The sequence below is a fragment of the Pangasianodon hypophthalmus genome, chromosome 5 (assembly GCF_027358585.1).
Source record: "Pangasianodon hypophthalmus isolate fPanHyp1 chromosome 5, fPanHyp1.pri, whole genome shotgun sequence".
In the NCBI taxonomy this organism is placed as follows: domain Eukaryota; kingdom Metazoa; phylum Chordata; class Actinopteri; order Siluriformes; family Pangasiidae; genus Pangasianodon; species Pangasianodon hypophthalmus.
In genome coordinates this window covers 6,758,710-6,773,045 of record NC_069714.1, presented here as the reverse complement: position 1 = coordinate 6,773,045, position 14,336 = coordinate 6,758,710, and the positions used below count along the sequence as shown (strand labels likewise).

Sequence of the window (14,336 nt, the reverse complement as noted above, 5' to 3'; positions counted from 1 at the left end):
GCACATATACAATACAAAATTAACATGTGACATAACTTTCAACAACTTTATGACACATGTCATAGCAATTACCAATCAGGCATGATGAAGGTATGAAATTTATGTCAGTACACTGAAGTACAGTTTAAAGTGGGGAAAAAAATATTAGAGAAGCATTCACACTGGAGTTATGCTATAGGCTACTGTCTAGTGAATTCTGAAAGTAACCTCATAAAAAGCATTTGAGAGTTTAAAACATAAATCCAGCATTTAGTCTATCAGCTTGTTTGAGTATTTTTAGATGTACCTTTGCTCAACTGTGTTTGATACAGTGAGTGTGCTTCATATCACCAGAAGAAAAGAAGAGAAGAGCTGTGTAGAACCAGGTATGTGAGGGTGTGGAGGAAGACTCGGGAGGCAGGAGGAATTTTAGCTGAACTACGTGCTCGTGGTTATTCAATCACTTTCAAAAACTCACACAGGTGAGACTCATCATTATCTGCTGGTTCGACCCGTCTCCTCTCTGTCCACAGCTGGCGCTCGACCACAAACCCACTGCCACAAGCCAATATCATTAATCAGGGTTGCCAGATTTCAGTAAAAAAAAAAACAAAAAACTATCGAACCATCTCAAAATCCAATAGAATGACGTGAAACTAGCCGAAATGACCATTTGGCCATTGGAAAAGGGAGACACATTCAGGCGCACAGTCTGCACTTACACTTTGTTTGCAGACATGTGTTGCAGATTTTAATTCCAGTTATTTGCTTTAAAACAAGATCTTGGCAGCCACAGAATTTGTTTTGGCCCAATCTGGGAACCTCTGTAACTCCTCCCCCAAGTATGGAGCAGAGAGATTTCTGCCAGATTTTTGACTACTAGGTGCAATAATACCTCAATGGAAGCTGATTGTGCAACATCTAGAAAAGAAATAAAATCAACTGAGCATTTGTCAGAACAATGAATAATATAAATAACCTATCCTGAGAACATGCAATGTTAGGAATAGGCTACTGTGCAGTACACATTCATGTGAAAGGAAGTGAGATTATGGCAGGGATTGGAAATTCGGGACAACACAGGCAAGCACTTCCAGTTTCAGTTCTGTACGATTTAATAATTTAATATAGATTTTTAAGATGGTAAATCAGAAGCAGCGGAAAAAAATCAATATTGCCCAAGCCTACCACAAAGTATAAATTTCATTGTTCATTAAAGCATGCATGAGGAAGAACCTTCCAGTATACATGAAGAAACATCCAACAAGCTATAAAACAAGCTATAAATTCATAAAACAGGCAAAAAAACCCCAAAACAAAACAAAACAAAAAAAAAACTGGCAGACGCTGTTTACTTTCGATTTCAGAGAAATACCCCTCCCCCCTGTGCACAAACACACAGCAGCGAAAGTGAAAGAAGAACGAGCACTCAAGAGGAAAAGGAGCTGAGCTGCACGGAACAGCAGACAGAGAAAGACACACAGGCTTCAATTTTCACTCACACCTTCACACAAGGTAAGTGCTCTTCATTTAGAAAGATCACGTGTAATGTGCACACAAACACACTTTCTTTCTTTCTTTCTTTCTTTTTCTTTCTCTCTCTCTCTCTCTCTCTCTCTCTCTCTCTCTCATGTGTACACGCAGTTCTACTAAATATCTTAAAACATACAAGACAAGGACCCACTGATTGCATTGTTGCTATTCATTTTGAGATAACTGAATTCTCATTCGTAAATGCCGTTTATTACAGATACAACATGGTGCTATGCTATCCATCACTTTTACTTTCTGTTTATTTTTGCTGTGTCACTGTCTTCATTCTCTATATAGCTACAGGATCTTACACTAATAATGTAAATGATGAGTTTTTAATATGTTTATATTTCTTCAGTATAGATTCAAACATGGGATCCTCTCCATCCAAACCTGGTATGTAACACAAACTGACTTACTGAAGCATTACAGTAATATTAAATGGGACAATAGTGCACTGGGCAGGGCTTCTGTGTCTACATGCATATGTACCTGTTTTCAGTAACAATAACAACAATCAATCAATCAATCAATCAATCAGCAGTTTCCCATGCATCCACTGAGTGTCTGGGGCATTCTTGCAGAATTACTTCTAATTTCTAGTTCTGAATATGTTAGAAAAAGCACACCTATTTAAAGAACAGTGTTTATTAAGTGGTTTTAAACACAGATATTTGAATCCTGGGCTCTGCACATGGCATTTCCTCCTAATCTAACATTTTGACACTTTCTAAATTTCAAGCCTATTACCTGGTAAAGTACATACATATGTGTATATTTTACTGTAATTTTAAGTGGTTTAAAATATGAAAATATGAAATATGACATCAAGCATCCTGTTTGATGAGGACTGGGAGATTGGCTTGACACGTACATGAGTTAATCTGACAAGAATCATATGGCATGACCATGCACATGAACATAAACATATGAAATTAACCATTCAATGTGTCTTTGTAACTTTTTTGGTCTCATTTGTTTTACAGAATTTGTCACAGTTCTGGCTAATAAATGCGTCACGAGTGGAGATCATGTTATTCTTCAATGTCAGGCAAACACAGAAGATGTAACAACAGCATGGGAAAAGGACGGCCACAGTTTGTCTTGTGTAGAGGGCAAGCACACTGTGAAAAAAATTGGTACAACATGTGTCTTGGAAATTTCAAATGCTCAGGAGAGTGATGAAGGGAATTACACCATAACCCTGAGTAACAGTTCAGGCTCTGTCTCATGCTCTGCCCTTGTCAGAGTAGGCAAGTAACAATAAATTATTATTTGAAATAATATCAATTCAATAGAGAAATGTTAATAATAATTATTCCTAATCATACAAATAAGCACTATGTAAATGGTGTTGTTATTCCTAGATTTCAAAAATATATTACAAAATTTATAGCATAAATCTAATCACATTAGATCTTCTATTCATATTACAATATTTAACACTGAAAATGTGCTCCTCCTGAAAAAATGGGACTATACTATAGAATAATAGTATACATGCAACAATAATATTGTATTAATAGCATGTCATTTATTCATTACAGAAATTAAGGAATGGAGGAAAGTGCAATGGAGGTAAGATCACAAACATTCTTACATATGATGTAAGGTATCATTATCCTTTAAGCTTGATTGATATAAGATAGCACATGTGCACTGAGTTGCTTGTTGTTACTGTAATAGTTATAACTGATATATAAACTAATATATAAGCTGATGGAATTGTACATTTTCCTTCCTCAGGCAAGACGAAATGTTAAATACTCTCAAGGCATTTAACATTTGTAATGAAGTCCCAGAGCTCCGCTTCCTTCTGTATGGACCAGTTGGAGCAGGAAAGTCCAGCACAATAAACACCATCAGAACCGTTTTTGAAGGACGTCAGTTTGTGAACTGCCTGGCTGCTGCAGGATCTACTACGAGTCACACTCTATGCGTGAGTCCGTATTGTGCAGTCCTAAGTGTGTTACCTCTTTGTGCCTTGTATGCATGACACAACTAACTACGTAAATATTGAAAAACACATCTTTTTTTCTGTACTACTTTCAGTATGAACGATTTAGATTTGCAAATGAAGCAGGATCATTTCCTTTTGCCTTCAATGATATAATGGGTGCAGAAGCAGAAGATGGGGTGCACACTCAAGATATCATCACTGCTTTAAAAGGTCATATGAAAGAGGGTTACTTGGTAAGATAACACTTAAACTTTAGTGTGGAACAATGCACATTATTGTGGTATCAGTGCTAATCACACCATATTTAAATCAGTACGAAACAAATGTCACTATTAAAGCCTACCAGTGTAACGAATGTATCTGGAATATCATCCAAACCAGTTATGTATCACCACACAAACTTTATTGAACTGTTTTTCTCTTTTCTTCAGTTCAACTCTAGATCTCCACTGTCTGAAAGCAACCATTACTACAACCAAAATCCCAGCCTGAGTGATCAGATGCACTGCCTGGTGTATGTCATATCAGCCGACAAGATTTCAATGATGGGAAATGATTTCATTAAAAAATTGAAGAGTGTCCGAGAAACAGCCAGTAGAATGGGTGAGTCAGATCATCACCTCAATAATATTAGTTTATCCTTGTCAGGCACAGTTACATTTATTTTTAGCAGGTGCTCTCAAGGTATCTTGCTATTTTTGTGGCCAAAAATGAATGCGAAAAATGAGGCGATCAAAATCCGCTGCTGTAATCGACCTTCTAGCAGAAACACAAGGCCTAAATTATATTTTTCTGATTTCAAATTAAGCCTTAAACTGCAACATGCTTAACCTCACTTAATAATAATGTTATCATGTCATCCTCTTTTTACAGTTACAAAAACTCTTCATCAGATTATTGCCTGCATTGATGGTCATGAGAATAGCAAGGAATTATACAATATGCCAGTGACTCTATCATTCAATCCCTGTACTTTTAGTTTATAAGTCAGTTAATCATCTTAAACCATGTTATTTTTGTAACTACGAAGAATTATTCAGCAACTACAGTAAAACTAATAAAAACAGGTATGCAGTTAGGACAATGAGGAATGTACACTCACCTTCCACCTTCTAATCAGCCATTCATGTGGAAGCAGTGCAGTGCAAAAAGTCATGCAGATACAGGTCAAGCGCTTGTAAGAATTGTGTTATAGATTCTCACGGTTTCCTCAGGAACAAAAGTGGATATAACTCAGCTGGACTCGAAGAGATAATGCTGTCCCTCATTTATTTCAGTAGGTTACTATATACTCATATAGAGTCGACAGATTATTCCGTTGTCACTGAATGAATGATCAAATATTACACTTATATAGCGGTGGTACGACACATCCGCATACACGGCAAGGTGCACGAGAGAGAGAGGGAGCACACATGACGTCATCATAAGGTGATCATTACAAGCTTCAGTTAATGTTCACATCAGACATCAGACATCAGACATGGGGAAAAAAATTTGATCTCTGTGACTTTAAACATTTTGATGTGAACATTAACTGAAGCTCTTGACCCATATCTACATGATTTTATGCATTGCACTGCTGCCACATGATTGACTGATTAGATAACTGCATAAACGAGCAGGTATACAGGTGTTCCTATTAAAGTGGACAGTGAGTGAAGGTCTGGAACTGACTAGGAGCAAGGGGAGGAGTAAGGCAAAGAAGAATTCACACTGGTTAGAAATCTATATTAATTCCTCTTCAGTAACTTCTTTATCTTGGTCAGGATCACAGTGGACTTGGAGCCTATACTAGGAACACTGAACATATGTGGATGTGTGGCACCCTAGATGGGATGCCAATCCATTCTACATTGGACTGGTGTCCCATCCAGGGTGTATTCCTACCACACACAATGCACTATGCACACACAATTATACACTCATTCACATCTAGGGGCAATTTAGCACAGCCAATCCACCTATCGGAACATTTGCTCAATCTGAACAGTGACTGACAAGTTCACTTGCAGCCTACTAATCTGTTAATAATCCAACTGATAGCTCAATCAGAATAAAAATGTTCATGTATACACTTCATTTGGAAGACAGTAATGTGATCGGAGGACAATCTGAATGAAATTTCTATCCGATTGAACGAGGTAGGTAATCCTTTTAATAATCCTTTATACAGAAGAATAACAGCCATGTAAACTTTGATTATTTTCATCATTGGAATCGGCGTGTGTGTCCTGTGTATGAGGTTTTGAGTCAGGATGCACTCCTGGTGCAATAAAAAGTTCATATTATAGATTTTAGTCTATTTAAAATAATTTTGAGGTTGGAAAAGTGATGGGATGGGTATCAAACTAACATTTTGAAGCAGATGCAGGGTGGAAATTGACCTCGGCATTTTATATTCACCAGGCATTAAGTGGGGACACAGAAAGTGCACATGGTTAAAAAAAAATCTATAGCTACATCTAAACCTTAAATCTAAATCTTTAATCAGACTGCAAAAATCCACCACACTGCTAAGATTTACAATGAAATGACTGAGTAACTGAGTTTTTATCTGTGTGCTGCCTGCCTATGCTACAGGAATCCCTCAGGTGGTTTTCATGACAAGAGTAGACCTGGCATGTCCGATGACAAAGGAGAATTTGCAAAACATCTACAAAAGCAAAAAGATCAGAGATAAAGTGAGTAATTTTGCCATAGTCAGATTGTATGAGCATCACTGCAGAGATTCCCAACTACAATTTTGAAACTAACAAATTAATGACGTGTATATTTGTGTGTGTATCCAGATGCGTGAGTGCAGTAATGCACTGGGCGTGCCTGTGAACTGCATCTTCCCTGTCTCGAACTATCACGAAGAGACCCATATTAATGAGAATATAAACTGCCTGATGCTGGATGCCTTAACACAGATTATATATTGGGCTAATGACTATGTGATCACACGTTCCAACAACCAAATTTCATATCAACAACCAATCCGCGAATAAAGAAATTTCACAGAAAATATGAAAAGCAGAATGCTAAACAATTCTGGCTATCTATTGGCTATCTCTCATTCAAATTAATCCCAATCCTTAATCCAAATCAATCCATTAATACAACACATTTTAAAACATGAAAATTATATTCATTTTATGATCCACATTTTTAAAAGGAGTTTAAGGATAGAAATATACAGATAAAATGCATGCTTTGTATATAGTTTTAAAATCCTAGCCTGAACCTGAAAAGTTATATTTCATCTTACTTCTTTAGTGTATGAAAGAGTTTGAATTTTTCCATGATTATTATGGAATTGATTGTACCAGTGGCACAGACTGAACAATTTAAAATTCTGGTTAACAGTGTAATGTTGACATGGAGACGCCAAAGAATAGTACACATTGCTACAATTAGTACATATTTCAGAGATTTTATGTTTAGCTCATTTCAGCTATAATATACAAGGTTTCATGATAGTTATATTGGTCATTGATCTGATGTATTATTCTTTGATGTTTAAATAAAACTATAAAATGTCCCTGTATGTTTGATATCACTTATTCTTTCTATAAATAAATTATTATATTTAAATTAAATAATGAAACTGAACAAGACATCACAAAATTAGTAGCTTAAACAATACAATGAATGAAGCAAACGCATTTCCTGCTACATCAGAGGTACACACAAAATGAATGAAATTAAATTAAATGCCTGTGATGGCCAGCAGAAATGACTGAAATGAAATGGTTTATATCAAAATTCAGCAACACTCTCAATGAATTGAAACACTTTAAAGAATTCTTTGACTGATTTGATTGAGGGACTCTTTGATTGAGACAAATGCATGGATTGAAAATAAATCCTCTTGATATTCATCATCAAATTACAAAAAAAAACATGAGCCACAACCTGGTAAATATAGAGTTACATATGAATATAGAGTTAGAAGTGTTTCATTAGTTATTCCCAAGGCATTATCAAAGGTTTAAGCAACCTCTAGATCAAGTCACACACCTGAGTTACTTCTGCTACCTCATCGACTTGCTTAAAAGGTGAAGCAGAAAGAACAGTTCTGAGAGCATATGCTGTAGCCCTCAATAAGAAACAACTGTGGTATATGAAAAAAAAATCTATTGTAGATGTTAACACTTATCAAACGTTAACGTACATTAAATCAATTTATTTTAGTCCTCAAACAGAATGCTTATGGACATGAATTGTTAAATCCACACCAAAAATATACATCCCATAATCTACTAATCATTACTATTTTCTATTACTCGGTAGAACTTAACTTTATCTTTCATTGATCTATTACTAGTATATTCTGCAATTTCAAGCCTGGAAATACATATTTTATTATTTGTGCCATTAACACTGAAACTGCATTTTCTCACACAGAAAAATACATCATTTGGAATCTGCTCATCAAGTGGATAAATCTGAAAGTACTGTTCCCCTTCAGGAACTCGAGCTGAGTCACGAAGCGCGTGACCGCGCTCTGAATCACGTGTCTAATCCGTCCAATGGATGGGCGAGACGTCACGGGCGGGGTGACGTAGCGACCCGGAAGCATAAAAGCCCGAGCGGCGAGCCCCGCGTTAGCTTCCTGTTTTCAGCAAGCGCTCTATGGCTATCGTTTGTCTATTGTCTGTCTATTTTGTGTTTTGTTGGCAGCATGCCAAAAGCCAAAAACAAGTCTAAGAGCGAGAGCGGGCAGCGCTTCAGGCTGTGTGTTCCTCCCTGTCCGCAATATATCACGGACGGGGACACACACAGTCTGTGCGTTGCCTGTTTGGGAGCGGAGCACGCTCAGTCAGCTCTCGAGGGAGCCGGCTGTGCACATTGTGAGCGTTTACCGCTGCGTACTCTCCGCTCCCGTTGGGCTCTCTTTGAGGAGGGAGCCCTCACTAGCGTGCCTCGCGGTGCCGGCCCCGCTTCTGCCGAGGCAGAGCGGCGGTTGCGCTTGTGGGGCTCGCAGATGGACCTGGCAGAGGGAATGGAGACGGGCCTGTCCCTTTCTCCTTCCTCACCCTCCAGGTCCACTGTCCCCTCCCTGGGTTCGGAAGCACGCTCTGCGGTTTCTTCCCCCCGGGGAGCGGACTCGGCGCGCCGCCTATCGTCCTCCGAGAAGGTCGATGTGGAGAGCGTCGACCCTTGGTTCCTCCGAGGCGGCAGAGAGGCATCTCTGGCTGACCCTGTCCTATATGAAAGAGAAGGACAGGGTCGCGTTATTCATGGATGCCCCACTTACTCCCTCGGGCCTGTTTGGCGACGCTGTAGATTCCGTCGTCGAGAGATACCAGCAGGCCAGTGCTCAGGCGGCGGCGTTCCAGCGGTTCCTCCCCCGTTGCTCTCTAGCTCGTGGGGCTGCTGTACGGCCCCCTCCTACAGGGAGGCCCAAAAACAGAGCATCGCCTCCCGTGCTCCCCCGAGGCGGGAGCAGGAGTCGCGACGACGCTCTGGGCCCGGCCCTTCGGGCGCTAAGGCGGATCTGAGGACCGTCCTCATGTCCAGAAGGGCCGCAGCTAAGAAGCTCTGATGGTTTTGGCCCAGGGCTTCCGAGGGCGGGCCCCTCTGGGGCGAAGCGGCGTACACCTCATCTCATGGTGCCCGGGTCCTCCCAGTGCCCTCAGGAGGTCGATCTGCCAACCCTGCCACCTATGGTGCTTCAGGGTGCAGCGGTCCCCAGCGAGCGCCTCTCCCAGTTCTCGCCCGGCAACGTAGTGGGTCTGGGAGGCTCGCGGCCTCTTCTGAGGCCTTCGCAGCGGTTAGCTCATTTACCCCCTGTCGGTTCGCCGCCTCAGGGCACCCAGCTAACCGCTTCTATTGCACCAGAGGTCAGTCTCGAGAGACTGATTCCCTTAGTGAGCTTTCTGGCAGCGTGGAAACTTCTGCCGAATGTGTCTCATTGGGTCCTGCGTACTGTAGAAAGAGGCTACCGAATTCAGTTCGGCTCGCCTCCGCCTCGTTTTTCTAGGGTTCTTCCCACTGTGGTGGGTCCCGAGCAGGCTCTGGTATTGGAGCAGGAAATACACACTCTCCTGAGGAAGGAGGCCATCGAGGTGGTCCCTCCTCACGACAGAGAGTCTGGGTTCTACAGCCGGTACTTCATTGTTCCCAAGAAGGGGGGAGGGCTGCGTCCCATTTTGGACTTGCGGTAATTGAACCTCTCAGTCGCACGACTGAAGTTCAGGATGCTCACGGTCACTCAGGTCGTGTCTCAGATCAGGTCCAAGGACTGGTTTGTCACGATCGACCTAAAAGATGCGTATTTCCACATCTCCATCCTTCCCCCGCACAGGAAGTTCCTGAGGTTCGCTTTCGGGGGCGAAGCTTACCAGTATTGGATTCTTCCCTTCGGCCTAGCACTCTCACCCCGCACCTTCACGAAGTGCGTGGATGCTGCCTTGGCTCCTATGCGACTCCAGGGCATCCGCATACTGAATTACATCGACGACTGGTTGATTTTAGCTCATTCAGAGCAGATGGTGGCTCGGCATCGAGATGTCGTTCTCGCCCATATGAAGGAACTGGGGTTAAGACTAAACGCCGAGAAAAGCGTGCTTTCTTCAGCTCAGAGAACCGCTTATCTAGGCGTCGTGTGGGATTTGACCACGATGCAGGCACGTTTGTCTCCTGCTCGGATCGAGTTGGTCCTCACAGCGGTCGCGAGAGTGAAAGTAGGCCGGTCACTCACTGTAAAGCAGTTTCAGAGACTGCTGGGCCTATTGGCAGCTGCGTCCAACGTGATACCTTTTGGCCTGCTGCACATGAGACCCCTACAGTGGTGGCTCAAGACCAGGGAGTTTTTCCAAAACAGAGGAAACCCGCTCCCCATGATCAAGGTCACGCGGCGATGCCACCGTGCCTTAGCTGTGTGGAGAGAACCTGGGTTCTTGTCTCAGGGCCCGGTCCTGGGAGCTCCTGGTCGCCATGTAGTGCTAGCGACGGATGCGTCCCTCACCGGATGGGGAGCGGTCATGAGTGGCCGTCCTGCCCGTGGTCTGTGGAGCGGCCGCCATCTCACTTGGCACATCAACTGCCTGGAGATGCTGGCCGTGTTTCTGGCTCTGAAACACTTTCTCCCAGACCTAAGAGGCCGCCTACCTAATTTGTCTACTGTTAGTAGCCCCGTTCTGGCCGGGCCGAGTATGGTTCTCGGACCTGATTTCCCTCCTAGACGGCTCCCCATGGGAGATTCCCGTCAGGAGGGATCTCCTCTCACAGGCGGGGGGCCATCTTCACCCCCACCCGGAGCTGTGGAAGCTGTGGGTGTGGCCTCTGAGGGGGCACAACTCCGCGCTTCCGGTCTCTCAACCGAGGTTGTGGAGACCATCCACCAGTCCAGAGCTCCCTCTACGAGGAAACTGTACGCCCTGAAGTGGGAACTTTTCACTTCCTGGTGTGGAGACCGCCGACTTGACCCTGTTCACTGCCCAGTTGGTACAGTACTGGAGTTCTTGCAGGCCCGTCTCTCCGCGGGGCTGACCCACTCCACCCTGAAGGTGTACGTGGTGGCTATTGCGGCCTACCACGCCCCCCTTGATGGCCAATCAGTGGGCAGACACCCCTGGGTGACACGTTTCCTCCGCGGTGCGCTGAGGATCAGACCTCCAGCTCGATCTCGGGTCCCCTCGTGGGACCTGGCTGTGGTTTTAGAGGCTCTCTGCAAACCCCCCTTTGAGCCCATTGAGGAGATTTCGGACCGTCTTCTGACATTAAAAACTGCCTTTCTCTTGGCAATTTCCTCTCTTAGGAGAGTGGGGGATCTTCAGGCCCTCTCTGTGGCCCCTTCCTATTTAGACTTTGCGCCTGGGTTGGCCAAAGCGTTCTTGTACCCCCGAGCGGGGTACGTACCGAAAGTCCCCTCCTCGGCACCACGGCCGGTCGTGCTGCAGGCTTTCTGTCCTCCTCCCTTCAGGGAGCCCGACCATCGGAAGCTTAATTGTACGTCCACAGAACTGCCCTGTGGAGAAAGGCGGACCAATTGCTTGTGTGCTTTGGTCCCCCTAAGAGGGGTTTTCCTGCTTCTAAGCAGACCCTCAGCCGGTGGATTGTAGAATCCATTTCTCTGGCTTTCGAGTCCTCTGGTCTCCCCAGTCTCCTGGGGGTCAAGGCTCACTCTACCCGAGCGGTGGCAGCCTCTAAGGCCTTTCTGGCAGGTGTGTCCTTACAGGACATCTGCAACGCGGCGGGATGGTCCACGCCCCTGACCTTTGCCAGGTTTTATGACCTGGATATGCGAGCCACTCCCGGCTCCTCTGTCCTTGTGCCTTAGGCTTGCCTCCTCCTGAAGGCAGGGACTTGCAAGTTTGGCGGCGTGGGTATACTCGTTCCGATAGTGTTTCGTGACGCAGCTCGAGTTCCTGAAGGGGAACGTCTCAAGGTTACGTATGTAACCATGGTTCCCCGAGGGAACGAGACACTGCGTCTCGGTGCCACACTTCCGGCGTCCCTGCGGTGCCTGCTTCATTTTCCAGTAAGCTAACGCGGGGCTCGCCGCTCGGGCTTATATGCTTCCGGGTCGCTACGTCACCCCGCCCGTGACGTCTCGCCCATCCATTTGACGGATTAGACACGTGATTCAGAGTGCGGTCACGCGGGGGCGTTCCCTCGGGGAACCATGGTTACATATGTAACCTGGAGACATTTTCATGTTGTAGTGTAGATAAGGGAAAACGTGGCCTTCTGAAAATTCTGGCATATAAATGTCATGCAACCTTCAGATTTTCTCCTTTTTGTCTTGCAGGCTCTTGTCTTTTAATATGTATTCAGATTTTATTTGTGCCAAAATGTGGATCACGATGATATACAACATTTGTTTTGCAGTGCTGTTTCTCTCTTGCGTCTTTTTTCATTTTTCTTTTTTTCTTTTTGCCAAAATTTCAAATGTAGCATTAATATCAATTCAAATTGCCTCTATATACAGGAACTTGGGTAAGAACAGTGCAAAAAATAACTGCCTGATTTCTCCTTGGTGCTCAGATTTTAAAGGAGCTGATGGCTCAGAGCTGTGCATCTGTGTTGGCATTTGGGGATGGCAACAATTACAAAAGTCCTTTCTACTGCACCACAAATGGGTGTAAAGCTACAGATGTAGCTTGACAACTGAATTTTCTGCCTGTAGCATGAGCCATGATTTGACTATTAAATTTATATAGTCACTTGGGTTAATATAGTCTGCCAAAAAGTAAAACACAACAACTATACACAATCAGAAAACTTAGTCAACCACATACCATTGGAACCAAGAGGTCTAGTCCAAACCTGTTCCAGTATGACAATGCCCCTGTGCACAAAGCGAGCTCCATGAAGACATGGTTTACCAAGATTGATATGGAAGAACTCAAATGTCCTGCACAGAGCCCTGACCTCAACCCCACTGAGCACCTTTGCGATGAATTGGGACACTGACTACACACCAGGCCTCCTCACCTCACATCAGCGCCTGACCTCACTAATGCTCTTGTGGCTGAAAGAGCATAAATCCCCACATCCACATGCCAAATTCTAGTGGAAAACCTTCAGTAGAATAGGATGTTCAAAAAGCACATATGAGTGTTAGAAAGTAATTCCTGTTTATGTCACTGCACACACCTGAATTGTCTCGGACTCGTTTTTGGATGTGACTATGACATGTGAGTATGAGTATTACATCAAGCACAGCCAACAGGAATTGATATTTAGCATTGTTTCAGAGAAGGGAGATGCGAGTTCTTGTGTGCCGGACAGTGTCTTCACTACACTACAGTGTTAGCGGAGCTTAGTGGAAAAAAAAAGGTGGGCCATAGCTCAGCCTAGCACCCCTAAATCTGGCCTTGGTTTAAGAATTATTAAATCATCAAACATACTATTAAACTGACCACAAAGTCATGCATAGCCCTATAAAAACAGGTAGAGACTTTTTAGTTTGAATTTCACAGAATCACCCCTCTCCCCTGCACACAAACCCAGCAGTAAAAATGAAAGTAGAATGACTACTTTAAAGGGACAGCCGCTGAGCAGCAGACAGAGACACAGGCTTCAAATTTCAGTCACCTGTTTTCACCTGTTCATCAAGATATTCATCACTCCTAAATGTTTTCTGTTTTTTTCATTTTAGTTTTGGAAGAGAACCAGCTCTTCTTTGTCAATTTCATTAATGTGTAAGGGTGGAACATCAGTGTGGACTTTTAGAAGTAAGAAGATACAGCTATAGTACAGCTTTATTTATCGTAAACAGTGATGTGCTGCTATTAGTTAGCATTGGAACAGGCCATTATTTGCACATTTGCACAGTCTGCACGTACACTTTACTTGCAGATGTGTTGCAGATTTAATTCCAGTTATTTACTTTAAAACAAGATCTTGGCAGCCACAGAATTTGTTTTGGCCCAATCTCGGAACCTCTGTAACTCCTCCCCCAAGCATGGAACAGAGAGATTTCTGCCAGATTTTTGACTACTAGGTGCAATAATACCTCAATGGAAGCTGATTGTGCAACATTTAGAAAAGAAATAAAATCAACTGAACATTTGTCAGAACAATGAATAATATAAATATCCTGAGAACATGCAATGTTAGGAATACAGTGCTACAGTGCAGTACATATTCATGTGAAAGGAAGTTGATGTTCACACATTCATGAGAAAAGAAGGAGTTTGGGACATCACCAGCAAACACTTCCAGAATGCGCATGCTCTTTTTCCTGTCTTTTTTAGTTCATCAGTTCTGTATGATTAAACAATTTAATCATGATTTTAAGATGGTAAATCAGAAGCAGGGAAAAATCAATATTGCACAAGCCTACCACAAAGTGTAAAGTTCACTGTTCATTTAAGCATGCATGAGGAATGTTGAAGAACCTTCCAGTATACATGAAGAATCATCC

The 14,336-nt window shown here is 43.1% G+C and overlaps 1 protein-coding gene across 1 annotated transcript; it reads left to right on the top strand.

Moving 5' to 3' along the window:
* The first annotated feature begins 1,353 nt into the window (after positions 1–1,353).
* On the top strand, positions 1,354–6,998 carry LOC113534858 (interferon-induced protein 44). Its single transcript, XM_053234617.1, has 9 exons — positions 1,354–1,494; positions 1,871–1,908; positions 2,499–2,765; positions 3,060–3,090; positions 3,259–3,451; positions 3,565–3,705; positions 3,904–4,075; positions 6,056–6,156; positions 6,265–6,998. The coding sequence occupies exons 2-9, from the start codon at positions 1,884–1,886 to the stop codon at positions 6,463–6,465; spliced, it is 1,131 nt and encodes a 376-aa protein (XP_053090592.1). The 5' UTR covers positions 1,354–1,494; positions 1,871–1,883; the 3' UTR covers positions 6,466–6,998.
* Positions 6,999–14,336: the final 7,338 nt, after the last annotated feature.

What these genes read in the sequence shown, in the direction of transcription:
- LOC113534858 (XM_053234617.1), top strand. Translation starts at nt 1,884, where the DNA reads ATGGGATCCTCTCCATCCAAACCTG. An exon ending in ATCCTCTCCATCCAAACCTG is followed by an intron (nt 1,909 to 2,498) that starts GTATGTAACACA and finishes TTTGTTTTACAG; the next exon opens with AATTTGTCACAGTTCTGGCT. An exon ending in TGGAGGAAAGTGCAATGGAG is followed by an intron (nt 3,091 to 3,258) that starts GTAAGATCACAA and finishes TTCCTTCCTCAG; the next exon opens with GCAAGACGAAATGTTAAATA.